This window comes from Oncorhynchus nerka, linkage group LG28 (assembly GCF_034236695.1).
Source record: "Oncorhynchus nerka isolate Pitt River linkage group LG28, Oner_Uvic_2.0, whole genome shotgun sequence".
NCBI lineage: Eukaryota > Metazoa > Chordata > Actinopteri > Salmoniformes > Salmonidae > Oncorhynchus > Oncorhynchus nerka.
In genome coordinates this window covers 69,469,939-69,486,968 of record NC_088423.1, presented here as the reverse complement: position 1 = coordinate 69,486,968, position 17,030 = coordinate 69,469,939, and the positions used below count along the sequence as shown (strand labels likewise).

The 17,030-nt window shown below is 39.3% G+C and overlaps 1 protein-coding gene across 2 annotated transcripts; it reads left to right on the top strand.

Annotated features, from left to right (window-relative positions):
- The first annotated feature begins 6,415 nt into the window (after positions 1-6,415).
- Positions 6,416-9,234, top strand: LOC135565598 (UDP-glucuronosyltransferase 2C1-like). 2 transcript variants are annotated; one of them, XM_065013055.1, is made up of 2 exons: positions 6,416-6,654; positions 7,254-9,234. In XM_065013055.1, the coding sequence occupies exon 2, from the start codon at positions 7,263-7,265 to the stop codon at positions 8,871-8,873; it is 1,611 nt and encodes a 536-aa protein (XP_064869127.1). In that variant the 5' UTR covers positions 6,416-6,654; positions 7,254-7,262; the 3' UTR covers positions 8,874-9,234. The 2 variants fall into 2 exon arrangements, with proteins under 2 accessions (XP_064869127.1, XP_064869128.1); XM_065013056.1 differs by having other exon boundaries at positions 6,416-6,855.
- Positions 9,235-17,030: the final 7,796 nt, after the last annotated feature.

Here is a 17,030-nt window from a genome sequence, read left to right as displayed (position 1 = left end):
ACGTTCTAATGAACTCGCACACCGAATCAGCGTATTCGTCAATGTTGTCGTCTCACGCAATACGGAACATATCCCAGTCCACGTGATGGAAGCAGTCTTGGAGTGTGGAATCAGATTGGTCGGACCAGCGTTGAACAGACCTCAGCGCGGGAGCTTCTTGTTTTAGTTTCTGTCTGTAGGCAGGGATCAACAAAATGGAGTCGTGGTCAGCTTTTCCGAAAGGAGGGCGGGGCAGGGCCTTATATGCGTCGCGGAAGTTGGAATAGCAATGATCCAAGGTTTTTCCCGCTCTGGTTGCGCAATCGATATGCTGATAAAATTTAGGGAGTCTTGTTTTCAGATTAGCCTTGTTAAAATCCCCAGCTACAATGAATGCAGCCTCCGGATATATGGATTCCAGTTTGCAAAGAGTCAAATAAAGTTCGTTCAGAGCCATCGATGTGTCTGCTTGGGGGGGAATATATACGGCTGTCATTATAATCGAAGAGAATTCCCTTGGTAGATAATGCGGTCTACATTTGATTGTGAGGAATTCTAAATCAGGTGAACAGAAGGACTTGAGTTCCTGTTTGTTGTTTTGGCCACACCACGTCACGTTAACCATAAAGCATACGCCCCCGCCCCTCTTCTTACCAGAAAGATGTTTGTTTCTGTCGGCGCGATGCGTGGAGAAACCAGCTGGCTGCACCGTCTCCGATAGCGTCTCTCCAGTGAGCCATGTTTCCGTGAAACAAAGAACGTTACAGTCTCTGATGTCCCTCTGGAATGTTACCCTTGCTCGGATTTCATCAACCTTGTTGTCAAGAGACTAGACATTGGCGAGGAGAACGCTAGGGAGTGGTGCACGATGTGCCCGTCTCCGGAGTCTGACCAGAAGACCGCTTCGTTTTCCCCTTTTTCAAAGTCGTTTTTTGGGGTCGCCAGCTGGGATCCATTCCGTTGTCCTGGGTGAAAGGCAGAACACAGGGTCCGCTTCGCGAAAGTCATATTCTTGGTCGTACTGATGGTGAGTTGACGCTGCTCTTATGTTCAGTAGTTCTTCTCGACTGTATGTAATGAAACCTAAGATGATCTGGGGTACCAATGTAAGAAATAACACGTAAAAAAAAAATGGCATAGTTTCCTAGGAACGCGAAGCGAGGCGGCCATCTCTGTCGGCGCCGGAAGTGGTTACAAAAGGAACGACTCTGTGTAAACATTCCAATAGTGGATTTGAATTAATTCAACTAAGACTAATTCCATAATGTGGAATGGCAGATTGCTTCATATTAAAGGAAATGTGGAGGAAAAATATCTGCCAGGATGTTGTTATTGCCCTACAGAAGTATATGGATGTTGTTATTATACTCCCCTACAGAACTATATGGATGTTGTTATTATACTCCCCTACAGAACTATATGGATGTTGTTATTATACTCCCCTACAGAACTATTTGGATGTTGTTATTATACTCCCCTACAGAACTATATGGATGTTGTTATTATACTCCCCTACAGAACTATATGGATGTTGTTATTATACTCCCCTACAGAACTATTTGGATGTTGTTACTATACTCCCCTACAGAACTATATGGATGTTGTTATTATACTCCCCTACAGAACTATATGGATGTTGTTATTATACTCCCCTACAGAAGTATTTGGATGTTGTTATTGCACTCCCCTACAGAAGTATTTGGATGTTGTTATTGCCCTCCCCTACAGAAGTATTTGGATGTTGTTATTGCACTCCCCTACAGAACTATTTGGATGTTGTTATTGCCCTCCCCTACAGAACTATTTGGATGTTGTTATTGCACTCCCCTACAGAACTATATGGATGTTGTTATTGCACTCCCCTACAGAACTATTTGGATGTTGTTATTGCCCTCCCCTACAGAACTATTTGGATGTTGTTATTGCCCTCCCCTACAGAACTATTTGGATGTTGTTATTGCACTCCCCTACAGAACTATATGGATGTTGTTATTGCACTCCCCTACAGAACTATATGGATGTTGTTATTATACTCCCCTACAGAACTATATGGATGTTGTTATTGCACTCCCCTACAGAAGTATTTGGATGTTGTTATTGCCCTCTCCTACAGAAGTATTTGGATGTTGTTATTGCACTTCCCTACAGAAGTATTTGGACAGTGATGCTAAAATGTTGAATTAGTCTCTATACTCTATGCATTTTTAATTGCTTTGTCGAGAAGCAACCTGTCACGCCCTGACCTGAGTATTCTTTGTTTTCTTTATTGTTTTGGTTAGGTCAGGGTGTGACGTGGGTGATGTATGTGTTTTTGTACTGGGGTTTTGTAGGTTAATGGGGTTGTTTATCATGCAGGTGTTTATATATGTCTATGGTTGCCTAGATTGGTTCTCAATTAGGTGTTTATCGTTGTCTCTGATTGGGAACCATATTTAGGCAGCCATCTTCTTTGGGTATTTCGTGGGTTATTGTCTATGTCTAGTTGCCTGTGTATGTACATTTATAGTATAGCTTCACGTTCGTTTTGTAGTTTGTTTAGTGTCCGTCTTTATTAAAATATATAATATGTATTCTAATCAGGCTGCGCTTTGGTCTCATCTTTATGACGAACGTGACACAACCTGCAAGTTATCATTTCGTTGGATCGTGTTACCATCAGTATCCTGTACATACGACTAATAAAACTTGACAAGTACTTTCATTTCGAAACGGTAAATCAGAAATGTCTGAAAATACCCTGAAATAAAAGGTGACATTCTGTACTGTAACCTCATATCAAACATTTGATCTCAAATCCCAAATTCTGGAGATTTGAGACACATTTAAAAATGTTGCATCCTGTCAAAATAAAGATGTTGCGCAGTATAATTCAGTAACACCAAGATGACCCCAATTTTGAAAGTAAAACAATTTAAACATACCTATTTCTTCATCAATGTTTAAAACTGGAGTGGATTCCAATCCACTGGTCCTCGTCTCTAAAATAAGATATGCAAAAAAGGAAAGGATTAGACTTAAAGGGACATTCAGAAGTTGATAAAGCCATTTTTGGATTTATATTAATGCTATATGGTTAAACCTATTATTTTAATAACATTGATGGTAAGTTATTGCAATAATAGCTCTGTCAATAAATTGAAAGTGGTTACATTTCGCCAACCCAATCACTCAGCTTTTAACCAAAACAGGGGAGTGTGCTTTGTTATTATTTCAACTACAAATTACAGATTTAATAAAAATACTATCAATTAATTACAAGGCCACTGAATAACAAGAAATTGTATAGATGAATATATTCAATATCTCATCAATACCTGATTCTTCCTCCTCTGTAACTGACCCAAAATGTTGCACTAGTCTGGCTCTTGATGTACTGGCCCTTGGAGCTGAAAAAATTGATAGGTTTCTATACCAAATATTAAGGTCTGCCTTTCTGATGTATCAAATACTTATGTCATGCAATAAAATGCAAATTAATTACTTAAAAATCATACAATGTGATTTTTTGGATTTTTGTTTTGGATTCCGTCTCTCACAGTTGAAGTGTACCTATGATAAAAAAAAATGACAGACCTCTACATGCTTTGTAAGTAGGAAAACCTGCAAAACCGGCAGTGTATCAAATACTTGTTCTCCCCACTGTATGTGCTGTGGGTAGATGGTACTAGACCGGACTATGGCACGGCAACAAACGTTTGATATGCTATGATACAGTATGTTTGAAAGGAAAAAGTCAGATCAGGGACCAATAAAATTAAACACCTAGACGGGATTAAATTTACCAACAGAAATGGACGTAGTTGCCTTCCTGGTTTGAGGAATAATCTACTTGGAAGCCTCACTTAGTTTTTTGTTCACTTAGAAATACAGAGAGTATATTTCCCTCCTTTTGCCCTCAGATCAGCCTAAAATCATTGGTAAATTTAACAAATGGAAAGGTTCTCATAAAAGCAGTACTTTAACGCTTATAAACCAACATGCCACACAAAAGCCATAGTGAGCTACACATTTAAGTAACATTTCACTACATCTTACCTCCAGACTGAATAAGCTAATAATAATTACGTTAAGTTAATGTTCATAGGCAAGGATGTAATGTATTGTGAGTTATTGTTTACATACTGTATCAAATGTGAATCTAAATGAAGAATAAAGTTTAATCTTCATTGTCTCAATCTCTCAAAACCCTACAGCGAATTAATTACGCCCTATTGAGAACACCTTTCATGGTCTTTCATGATTTGTATCACATCAAATTGTATTTATTGGTCGCATACGCACATTTAGCAGATATTATCGCGGGTGTAGCGAAATGCGTGTACATAAATGAGAATGTCAAATCCGTTCAACGTGTCATACAAACTGATTACGATTTCCTATCTCTGTTTGTTTATACTTCAGATAAATGATAACATACATTGGAAACATGACTTTGTGCCTATTTATAATTATGTTGATTACGTGTGTTTCAGTTTGCCATGGTGGGATGTTGCTGGTCTTTACCGGGGAGGGAAGTCACTGGGTTAACATGGACATTCTGATCAAGGCTCTTCACTCTCAGGGACACACCAACAAAAAGTTGGTACAACAAACAAGAGTCGTCCTACTACAGTTATTTTACAATACCTGCCACTGATGCTATGGATGAGGAATTTGTAAAGCCAATCATAAAGAATGTAATTGATATATAGAGAGAAACAATCTCTGTATTAAACGTTATACATTTGCAAATGGTGCATTCAATATGGTTCATTAAAACTTAAAGAAGATTTACCTAGCTTTGGAACCCTAGGAACCTCAACAGTTAACCAATCCTTTAAACTGCTTAGGCAACTCAGGTGTGTATACTTCAACAGCAAAGTTAGATAAGATGGAAGTTTATGAAGTAGGGCTTTGTAAATATAAAGGGAGTAATGTAGAGATCTACGGGTCTTTAGCGACGTTCAGCCAAACTTGTGATACAGGATACAGGGATGAGTATCAAAACTGTCACCTGTAACAAAACGCAGTGCACTATGGTATATGGCATCTGAAGGTTTAAGAGTAGTAGCAGCTGCACTTTGATAAATAATATCACCATAATCAAGAACAGATAAAAGGATGACTAATGATCTACTTCCTACTGCTTAGAGAAAGGCACCATCTGTTTCTGTAGAAAAAGCCAACTTTAAATCTTAACTTTTTAACAAGCTCATCTACTTGTGCCTTTTATGTCAAATCCATACATATCCGGGAACACATTAGATTGGAGAATGAGGGAACATGTAGTTCATATGTAACATTCTTATGAGAGTTTAAAAACAACATGAAGGTGAAAGTCCAAACACAGGAACATTGATTCACTAAAAGGTTGACTGAATAACCTGCCTCCTATTGCTTCGAGAAAGACATCTGATTCTGTAGAAAAAGCCAACTTTAAAACTTCTTAACCAGCTCATCTACTTATTTTTTTTAATGTCAAATCCATACATATTCAAATGCCTAAGTATTTATATCCGGGAACACATTAGATTGGAGAATGAGTGAACATGTAGTTAAAATGTAACATTCTTATGAGAGTCTAAAAACAACATGAAGGTGAAAGTCCAAACACAGGAACATTGCGTTCACTCAGATGAGTTTATTGAACTCTCTCTCTTATTGAGAGATTTTTTGTTCATGGTTACAAGGTCTGTCAAACAATTGAGTCTACAATGTATGGTGGATAACCAGTGGAGAGGGACATGTATCTTTTGCGCCATCACCAATGTCGTACATTTCAATAACTTTATCAGGGCACTCAGACAAAATGACTTTCACAGAGAGAGAGTAAAGAATGCACGCTCAGTAAAGTTATGCACGCTCAAATAAAAATAAATAAAAAAAAGTTGTATTTCTTGTTTGTTTCAAAAAACGAAAAATATTTTGCATCTTCAAATGACACAACCCCCCCCCCCCCCCAATTCCAGGTTGTAAGGCAACAAAATAGGAAAAATTCCAGGGGGGGTGAAAACTTTCGCAAGCCACTGTACAATGGCCTAGTAACCAGTAGTTGAAGCTTACCGTTTTCTGCATCAATTAGAGCCTCTGTCTGGGTAGGAAAGGTAACTTTTGAAAGTGCCATGCTTAGTTTCAGAAGAATGTCTAAGTTGTAATTATTTTTGCCTCGCCTAGGGCGGCAGAACGTCTAGGGCATTGGTGATTTTATCAATGTAATCAGATTGAAAATATTAGGCTATGTTATTGACATTGTACTGATTATACAACCTACTAACCAGATGTGTTAAAAACTGTGTTTAATTTGTAGCATAGGCTTATTAATTGGGCTGCTGTTATGTTTTGTTCCTCCAACTATTAGCTGATTAAAAAAAAGGGGGAGCGGCAGATTTGTCCAGGACCGACACTGCCATTCATTACGCAATAAGCTTTGAAAGGCGGTGAACGACTTGATAAAAGCGATCGGCTCGAACGCACCAATTCAATGTGCTGACAAGTCTACGGTCTTGAAAAACAGAACTAGAAGGAGCATTTGAAAATTGTGGGAGCCAACGCGGATGTCTAGAGACTATACTGATTTCGCATCTTCCTCTCTGATTTCCGAGATTATTACAAATACCTTCGAACTGATTTACAGACAGACTGGCTCTGAAATAGCCTTAATTTCAAATTCTTTGTTCTTTGGATGAAAACCGGAACGTAAGCCTTCAATTAAATTAGCTCCGCATGCATGGATTCTGTCGTGACGTTGTTTGTTCACACTCACGATAGATTGTTGATTCGGAGCTACAATAATACAATGTTAACGTGTAGCCTAACATTAGGATGTGAAATAGGTTTCACTTCGGCAAAATCTACAGAATTTGACAATTTCCAAACCTTCAAGAGACATTTACATCGGTGAAAAAAGTATTTCTCTCTCAGAATGAAACATTATACTGAATTACGTAATCAACCTTTTGTTATGAAAATATGTTTAAACTTTAAAGTATCAATATTGTGGATAGTGTAGAGACTTATTTGTAGCGAAAAATATAGTTAGACGTCACAATCAAGCCTGTTTTAATTTTTCTCATGTCAAACAAAAGTATTTCTCTCTTAGAGTCAAAGATTATACTGTATTACGTAATCAACCTTTTGACATAACTTGTCTAAACTTTAAAGTAGGCCAATCATATTGTGGACAGTGTAGGAACTTATTTGTAGCCTAAAGAAAAAAACATAGGCCTGTTTTAATTCTTCTCATGTCAAAACATAATTTCATTAGATTTATTTGACCTTATTTTTGTATATTTCAGGTAAAATTGATGCATGCTTATGTGAAGCAGCTAGTGAAGATGTGTCTCCCTGGTATCTTCATTGTTACCCTGTTGACCCTCTCTATTCCTGCTGTCCATGGTGGGAAAGTCCTGGTGTTTCCTCAAGAGGGCAGCCACTGGGTCAACATGAAGGTCATTATTGAAGCGCTGCATTCAAGAGGTCACAGTGTGTCAGTAGTACGGCCATCAGACAGCTGGTACATCAAGGAAACCTCCCCTCACTACAGTTCAATCACAATTGATATTCCAGGTGGAGCTGATGAGGAATTCTTTCGCTCATTAGTGTCAAGACTAATACAGATAAAGAGAGAGGGAAACTCTGCTTGGACTCGTTTTAGTTTGGACATGGAGTTGAAGGACGGGTTATTTGAAGTTCACCGCAAAGTGTGTGAGATGATAATCCACATGTTAGAGAATAAACAGTTGATGCAGTCTATTAGAGAAACCAAGTATGACTTGGTTCTGACAGACCCAATAAATGGGGTAGGCGTTGTGCTGGCGCACTATTTAAATCTGCCACTTGTTTTCAATGTTAGATGGACTATAGGTGGTGAGGGTCATTTTGTTATTGCTCCCTCTCCACTATCTTATGTTCCATTTCCTGTTGCAGAGTTAACAGACAAGATGAGTTTTTTTGAGCGTGTCCTTAACTTCCTTGTTTATGTCATCAGGCAGTATCTGTACAGACAGGCAATTAGACCTCATTATTCTGCTTTAGTTAGTCGTTACTTTGGTCCTGAGGTCGACTACTTCTCATTGTTTCAAGCTGCTGATTTATGGCTCATGAGAGTTGACTTTGTGTTTGAGTTCCCTCGTCCCACCATGCCTAACATCATCTATATTGGAGGGTTCCAATGTAAACCTGCCAAGCCTCTTCCCCCAAAATTGGAGGAGTTTGTTCAGAGTTCTGGGGTGCATGGAGTCATTATCATGTCTTTGGGAACTTTTATTGGGCAGCTTCCACTTGATATAGCTGATGAGATAGCTGTTGCTTTTGCCCAACTGCCTCAGAAGGTAATCTGGAGGTACAAAGGAGACAGGCCAGCTACTCTGGGTAACAACACCTTACTAGTTGACTGGATGCCTCAGAATGATCTTTTAGGACACCCTAAGACAAGGCTGTTTGTAGCTCATGGAGGAACAAATGGGATTTTCGAGGCTATCTACCACAGTGTTCCAATAGTAGGCCTTCCTCTGGTGTTCGACCAAACTGACAATCTTTCTAGAATGAAAGTGAAGGGTGTAGCAAAGGTTGTGGATTTAGCAACACTAGATAGAAACATATTCTCCCAGGCCTTACAGGAAGTTCTGGATGAGCCATCCTACAGGACGAACATGCAGAGACTCTCCAGGCTACACAGGGACGTGCCAATGGAGCCCCTGGACACTGCCCTCTTCTGGATTGAGTTTGTCATGAGACACAAAGGTGCTGCTCACCTGCGTACAGAGTCCTACAGAATGCCCTGGTACTCGTACCACTCTGTAGATGTAATGGTATTTTTACTGACTGTTGTGTTATTTACTCTGCTGGCTTTCATTGGCATTATCAGATGTTTCTGTTGCAGGTCATGTTTGAAAATGAAAATGAAAGAGGAATGATTATGGCTTTCATCTGTACACAGTGTGGTACAACAATATGTTTTTACTTGTCTCACTCATTATACTTTTTGTTCACATGACAAATATATGTGGCATTGATGTAGACATACAGTATTGTTGACAGATGTTTTATCTATTTGCTTTTGAAGATTTTGCTAAACTTACAACTGTACTTTAACTGTTCAGCCCATCTAATCAAAGGTTTGAATAGGAAAGTCCAAATGTGCACTTTAAAAATGAATGCCATTATAGTTGTGTGTGGCTGCTTTCTTTGTGTGTAACAGTTAAACTGATGTAAATGTTGATTCTCCAGAAGACCGTTAAGGAGCTCTGTTTTTTAATAAAGATATCATGCAGCTTAGATGTTTTCCAAAAACACTTTGTCCCTCATTGGTTCGTTCTTTTTTTCTTCCACATCTATTGTGGAGGTCATTTCAAAAGAACAAAGAACTTTCAGTTTGTCGTTATCCAGACTTTAACGACAACATCATTCTTAATTCATTCTAGAAGGGTTGATAATTCAGAGGTAATATAATCCTATGAGATCCGAGGAGGAATGTGAAGGGATTTTCATACTGATGCTTATAAAATGACAGCATTGATCTGCAATAAATAAGCCAACCAAGGTGGTCTGCATAGAGCAGAAGAAGGGTTTCTATTGTCTGACTTTTCTCTAAAGGACTCTGCTTGGAAGCCTCACTTAGATTTAGTTCACTTAGAAATACAGAGAGTATATTTCCCTCCTTTTGCCCTCAGATCAGCCTAAAATCATTGGGAAATTTAACAAATGGAAAGGTTCTCATAAAAGCAGTACTTTGACATTTACTTAATGCTTATAAACCAACATTCCACACAAAAGCCAAAGTGAGCTACACATTTTACATGTAAGTAACATTTCACTACATCTTACCTCCAGACTGAATAAGCTAATAATAATTACGTTAAGTTAATGTTCATAGGCAAGGATGTAATGTATTGTGAGATATTGTTTACATACTGTATCAAATGTGAATCTAAATGAAGTATAAAGTTTCATCTTCATTGTCTCAATCTCTAAAAACCCTATAGAGAATTAATTATGCCCTATTGAGAACAGCTTTCACGGTCTTTCATGATTTGTATCACATCAAATTGTATTTATTGGTCGCATACGCATATTTAGCAGATATTTTCGCGGGTGTAGCGAAATGCTTGTACATAAATGAGAATATATAGTCAGCTAACTGACTATATGTAAATATCCGTTCAATGTGTCATACAAACTGAATATGATTTCCTAGCTCTGTTTGTTTTATATATCATATAAATGATAACATATATTGAAAGCATGACTTGTGCATATTTATAATTATGTTGATTATGTGTGTTTCAGTTTGCCATGGTGGGAAGTTGCTGGAGGGAAGTTAATGGGTTAACATGGACATTCTGATCAAGGCTCTTCACTCTCAGGGACACACAGCCAGAGTGGTACCGAACGACAAAAAGTTGGTATATCAAACAAGAGTCGTCCAACTACAGTTCTATTACAATACCTGTCACTGATGCTATGGATGAGGAATTTGTAAAACCAATCATAAAGAAAGTAATTGATATAGAGGGAGGAACAATCTTTGTATTAAACGTCATACATTTGCAAATGGTGCATTCAATATGGTGCATTAAAACTTAAAGAATATTTACCTAGCTTTGGAGACCCTAGGAACCTCAACAGTTAACCAATCCTTTAAACTGCTTAGGCAACTCAGGTGTGTATACTTCAACAGCAAAGTTAGATAAGATGGAAGTTTATGAAGTAGGGCCTTGTAAACATAAAGGGAGTAATGTAGAGATCTACGGGTCTTTAGCGACGTTCAGCCACACTTGTGATACAGGATACAGGGATGAGTATCAAAACTGTCACCTGTAACAAAACGCAGTGCACTATGGTATATGGCATCTGAAGGTTTAAGAGTAGTAGCAGCTGCACTTTGATAAATAATATCACCATAATCAAGAACAGATAAAAGGATGACTAATGATCTACTTCCTACTGCTTAGAGAAAGGCACCATCTGTTTCTGTAGAAAAAGCCAACTTTAAATCTTAACTTCTTAACAAGCTCATCTACTTGTGCCTTTTATGTCAAATCCATACATATCCGGGAACACATTAGATTGGAGAATGAGGGAACATGTAGTTCATATGTAACATTCTTATGAGAGTTTAAAAACAACACGAAGGTGAAAGTCCAAACACAGGAACATTGATTCACTAAAAGGTTGACTGAATAACCTGCTTCCTATTGCTTCGAGAAAGACAACATCTGATTCTGTAGAAAAAGCCAACTTTAAAACTTCTTAACCAGCTCATCTACTTATTTTTTTAAATGTCAAATCCATACATATCCAAATGCCTAAGTATTTATATCCAGGAACACATTAGATTGGAGAATGAGTGAACATGTAGTTAAAATGTAACATTCTTATGAGAGTCTAAAAACAACATGAAGGTGAAAGTCCAAACACAGGACCATTGATTCACTCAGATGAGTTTATTGAACTCTCTCTCTCATTGAGAGATTTTCTGTTCATAGTTACAAGGTCTGTCAAACAATTGAGTCTACAATGTATGGTGGGTAAACAGTGGAGAGGGACGTTTAAGTTTTGCTCCATCACCAATGTCGTACATTTCAATAACTTTATCAGGGCACTCAGACAAAATGACTTTCACAGAGAGAGAGTAAGAATATGCTTTTCTATTTGCTATTTACTGTTTACGACAGGTTGACTCTCCAGCCACATTACAAGGCTGTTTGTGATGAGTTTTTCCAATCAGTTTTGGACTTCTATGAGTTATTACAGGGGGCTGATCTATGGCTCATGAGAGATGACTTTGTGTTTAAGCGCCTTCCCACCATGCATAATGTTATCTATATGGAAAGATTCCAATTTATCCCATTCTCCCTATCATGTGGGGTAGAATTAAACACGAGTTAGTTCTATATTGGCAATCATTGATGCAGTTTAAGATTAGGGAGCTACATTTTTTTGTTGACGTGCATCCTCCATTTCGTAAGATATGTTATGAATTACAATTCGGATGATATGTTACGAATTTGTGTATGATATGTTATGAATTCCAATTTGTTGTATCTCCCATCTCCACAGAGGAACTCTAGAGCTTTGTCAGAGCGACCATCGGGTTCTTGGTCACCTCCCTGACCAAGGACCTTCTCCCCCGATTGCTTAGTTTGGCCGGGCGGCCAGTTCTAGGAAGTGTCTTGGTGGTTCTAAACGTCTTCCATTTAAGAATGATGGAGGCCACTGTGTTCTTGGGGACCTTTAATGCTGCAAAAAAAATGTTTGGTACCCTTCCCCAGATCTGTGCCGTGACAGAATCTTGTCTCTGCGCTTTACAGATAATTCCTTCGACCTCATGACTTGGTTTTTGCTCTGACGTGCACTGCCAACTGTGGGACCTTATACAGACAGGTGTGTGCCTTCCAAATCATGTCCAATCAATTGAATTTACCACAGGTGGACTCAAAGTTGTAGAAACATCTCAAGGATGATTAATGGAAATAGGATGCACCTGAGCTCAATTTTGAGTCTCACAGCAAAGGGTATCAATACCTATGTGAATAAGGTATCTGTTTTTATTGTTAATAAGTTAGCAAACATTTCTAAAAACCTGTTTTCACTTTGTCATTATGGGGTATTTTGTGTAGCTTGCTGAGGATTTAATAAGGCTGTAAAGCAGGGGTGGGCAACTCCAGTCCTTGAGGGCCTGATTGGTGTCACACTTCTTCTCCATCCCTAGCAAACACAGCTGATTAATCAAATTTGATTCTAAACTGAACATCATGATTAGGTGATTATTAGAGTCAGGTGTGTTGGCTGGAGCTGGGGCAAAACTGTGACACCAATCAGGCCCTCGAGGACTGGAGTTTCCCACCCCTGCCGTAAAGTAACAAAATTTGGAAAAAGTCAAGGGGTGTGAATACTTTCCGAAGTCACGGTATACAGCGCCTTGCAAAAGTATTCATACCCCTTGGTTTTCTTCTAATTTTATTGTGTTACAAAGTGGGATTTAAATTAATTTAATTGCTATTTTTTTGTCAACAATCTACACAATCTAACTTTCGTTGCCCCTCATCTCTTGGGAAATTCCCCTCCTTATCCTGATGTGGCCCAGCCTGCACTACCATATCCCGTAAAGATCCATTCCTATATTTTGGCCACTCAGCGGGATCTTTTATGTTTTTTGTCTGGGAGTCGGATTTAGCAGCAGCACCACCACTGTCATCCGAGACGGGGAGCAACGAATCTGAGTCTGGGTCCAAGATAGTAGGGTCTTCGCCGTCATTGTTTGAGAGCTTTCATCATCCGTGGAAGTGCATGGCTCGGACTCCTCCGGTTTGCCAGAATCAGCGAACTGGGGCTCGTTCTCGGTAAATGAAAGGCCTATCCTCCTAGGCTTGTCATTTTCTTCACCGGCTGATGGACATTGCTGCACGCGGATACATTTCACCAGCAAATTCCTTTGATTTAGAGATTGTGCCTCTCTTCTCATTGTTAAAAAAATCGCTTCCTGATAGTTTGTGTCTCTTAGACATGGTAGAAAATTGTTTCAAATCTCTATAGATTACTTTAAACTAAAATGATATCCACTAGTAGTAGCTAGCTAACATTAATCGTCTTCTTCACACACAAACATGACAAAAAATACAATAATTTAATTGGCAGATTAATTTGTATTAATGTTTCACAATTGGATCATCCCATATAAACACACACATCACCCTAGCTACCAAGCTATTGGGAGTGAAGTTAGGGAGGGGTGGGGTGGAATGGTGTGGGGTGGCTATGAGTTTGTGGCTGGGGTGCCCCGCAGGCGGTGTAATAACAGATCAGGGGCGCAGGAGGACCGCAGCCAATTGTCTGCCCACATGATAGGGAGAATTGGATAAATTGAAACCTTGTCATGTAGATAACATTATGCATGGTGGGAGGGAGCTTAAACACAAAGTCATCTCTCATGAGCCATAGATCAGCCCCCTGTAATAACTCATAGAGTTTTGATACTCATCCCTGTATCCTGTATCACAAGGTTGGCTGAATGTCGCTAAAGACCTGTGATCTCTACCTTACTCCCTTTATGTTTACAAGGCCCTACTTCATAAACTTCCGTCTTATCTAACTTTGCTGTTGAAGTATACACACCTGAGTTGCCTAACCCGTTCACAGGATTGGTTAACTGTTGAGGTTCCTAGGGTCTCCAAAGCTAGGTGAATCTTCTTTAAGTTTTAATGCACCATATTGAATGCACCATTTTCAAATGTATGACGTTTAATACAGAGATTGTTTCTCTCTCTATATCAATTACTTTCTTTATGATTGGCTTTACAAATTCCTCATCCATAGCATCAGTGACAGGTATTGTAATAGAACTGTAGTTGGACGACTCTTGTTTGACGTACCAACTTTTTGTCGTTCGTACCACTCTGATGGTGTGTCCCTGAGAGTGAAGAGCCTTGATCAAAATGTCCATGTTAACCCATTGACTTCCCTCCCCGGGAAAGACCAGCAACTTCCCACCATGGCAAACTGAACCAGACACAATAAACATAATTATAAATAGGCACAAGTCATGCTTCCAATATCAATGATCAATTATCAATTATCTGAAATATAAAACAAACAGCTAGGAAGTCCTGATCAGTTTGTATGACACATTGAACGGATATTTACATATAGTCAGTTAGCTGACTATATATTCTCATTTATGTACAAGCATTTCGCTACACCCGCGATAATATCTGCTAAATATGTGTGACAGGTTAAAGGACATATTCATAGCCTGTTATACATTGAAAAGTATGAGTAAGTTCATAGTATGTGAGGATCTTAAAACATCTAAGGTTAAAATATGCATTCAGTATTAGTTGATAGAGATTGATAACATTCATATAATTGTGTTAAAGTTCAAATCTGTCAAAGGGTACGAATTGTGAGAGTAATGTGTAAACGTTATATTGATTACTTTATTTTGTGGTGCCTAAAAGTGTTAATCTGTGATCTACGAAATGCTTTTAATCTATGAGCCGGAGATCGATTGCTCTGGTCTCCACCCATATTCCTGGGGAAATTCGCGGTCTTTTTCTCATTGAACTAAATGTTGACTTGAGAATACAACACCGTATCACTCTCGTGATTATTTCTCCCCTGTTTTCAGGTATTTTATTGATGATAAAAATAGTAATTTAAATGTTATAACTAGCGAACATGTCAAGAGTGTTTAAGGTGTGTTTTAGTAACGTCTTGAGGAAGTTAGAGTTAAGTTTGAAGAGAGTAATATTAGCCCTGCTCGGTTGAAGTGAAGGATAGCATCGTACTGAGAGTAGCTGCCATTTTATGTCGATTGTGAATGAACGTGCGTGTTGTTAATAAGATATTTTGCTGTGTTATTTGTATAATGAGTTTTCTGTTATGTAATGTGTTACTTTTGTGAAATGATTGAACTAAATGTTGACTTGAGAATACAACACCGTATCACTCTCGTGATTATTTCTCCCCTGTTTTCAGGGGCGTAACATTTTTGGAGACTCCGCTGAGATAGCTGCTCAGATGTCCAGTTTCCACATCCTGGTCGCTGAATTCCGAGCCAGCTAAATCTCCACATAACAACTCAGGCAGGCTGCAGTGAGGAAAGTGTTGCTGTTTGGAGGAAGTTGGAAGTTAGTGGTTAAGTACGTGTCAACTGAGGCCATTGATCGACCATCAGAGACAGTAAGGACCATCTAATTCAGAGTCAACTCCTGCACAGTAAAAGTTCCTCCTGTTCTGTCAACATGACAAGCGCCTTGGAAGAACTACAGGAAGAGGTAGTAGGAGAATTGCACACCCTGACTAAAGACAAATTACTAGAGATATGTGATTTCCTTGAAATATCAGGCGAACAGAGAAGAGATGTTAAAGATAAATCCCGCATATCAGTAATGACTCGCATTATGATGTTCCTTGGAAGAGAGGAAGTCACAGAGTTAGAAGATGGCGGCATGTCGGAATTGTTGCTACTTAAAGACGAAATGACAGAGATGATCAGTGGCAGAGATAACAAAACAGGGCAAATTGACCATGATATTGAACCAGCTGGAACACATCACAGAATAGAGGAACTGAGAACTGTAACCCCACAACAAGGGGTGGGAACTGAGCAGATTACTGCAGCCAAAGCCAGTGATTCTCTGCGTCAGCCCCAACACTATGCCAATCTTCAGGGGAGCGTGCCGCTCTCACCCAATGCACAGCCCAGCTCATACTGGCGCAAAGAGTTTAAAATTTCTGGTCAGATAGGTGAACCAGGCCAAAAAGAAAAACTGATTTTTTTCCAGCCTTGCCCATCAGATTGAAAATGGACTTAACAGAGGATATCCTGAGGTAGAAATAGTAGACGCAGTAGTCAGGGCTATTTCTCCAGGCTCACAGCTACGCAGCTACTTGGAAGGTAAACCCCAGCTAACTCTTCCCACACTTAGATGTATCCTGCGTTCCCACTTCCAAGAGAAGAGTGCAACAGAGCTTTACAAACAGCTAGCTTCAGAAGCACAGCATAGCAAGGAGACCCCTCAAAGCTTCCTGATGCGCGTTTTAGATTTGAGGCAAAAAGTACTGTTTGCATCCCAGGAGTCAGAATCAGGGCTTAAGTATGACCCTGCTCTAGTCCAGAGCATGTGTTTACACACAGTCCTTACGGGTCTCCAGAGTGACAGTATCAGGATAGACATGCAGCCTCTCCTGCTAGAGAGCGAAACATCAGATGAGGTTTTGCTAGAGAAGCTTAACATTGCTTGTGCTAATGAGAGAGAAAGACGAAACAAAAAGCGGTTTAATGCCCCACAGCCTGCTACAACTGTAAGTGTAGTCCAGTTAGAGGATATGCCATCTGCAAAGTGTCCTGTGAAGGAAGCCAAAGCTACGATACCCGCAGAACTGTTAACAGAGTTAGCTGAACTTAAGACAGGTGTAGCTTCTCTAAAAGGTCTCAGTGCAGAGATTGCTCAGATTAAGGAGACATTACAGCAGCCTATGTTTCAGTCACAGCCTGGTGCCTATGCCCCACCCCCAGTTAGGAGGCCAGATAGGGACCCCCAGCCACCTGTTTCCCAGCAGCAGTATTA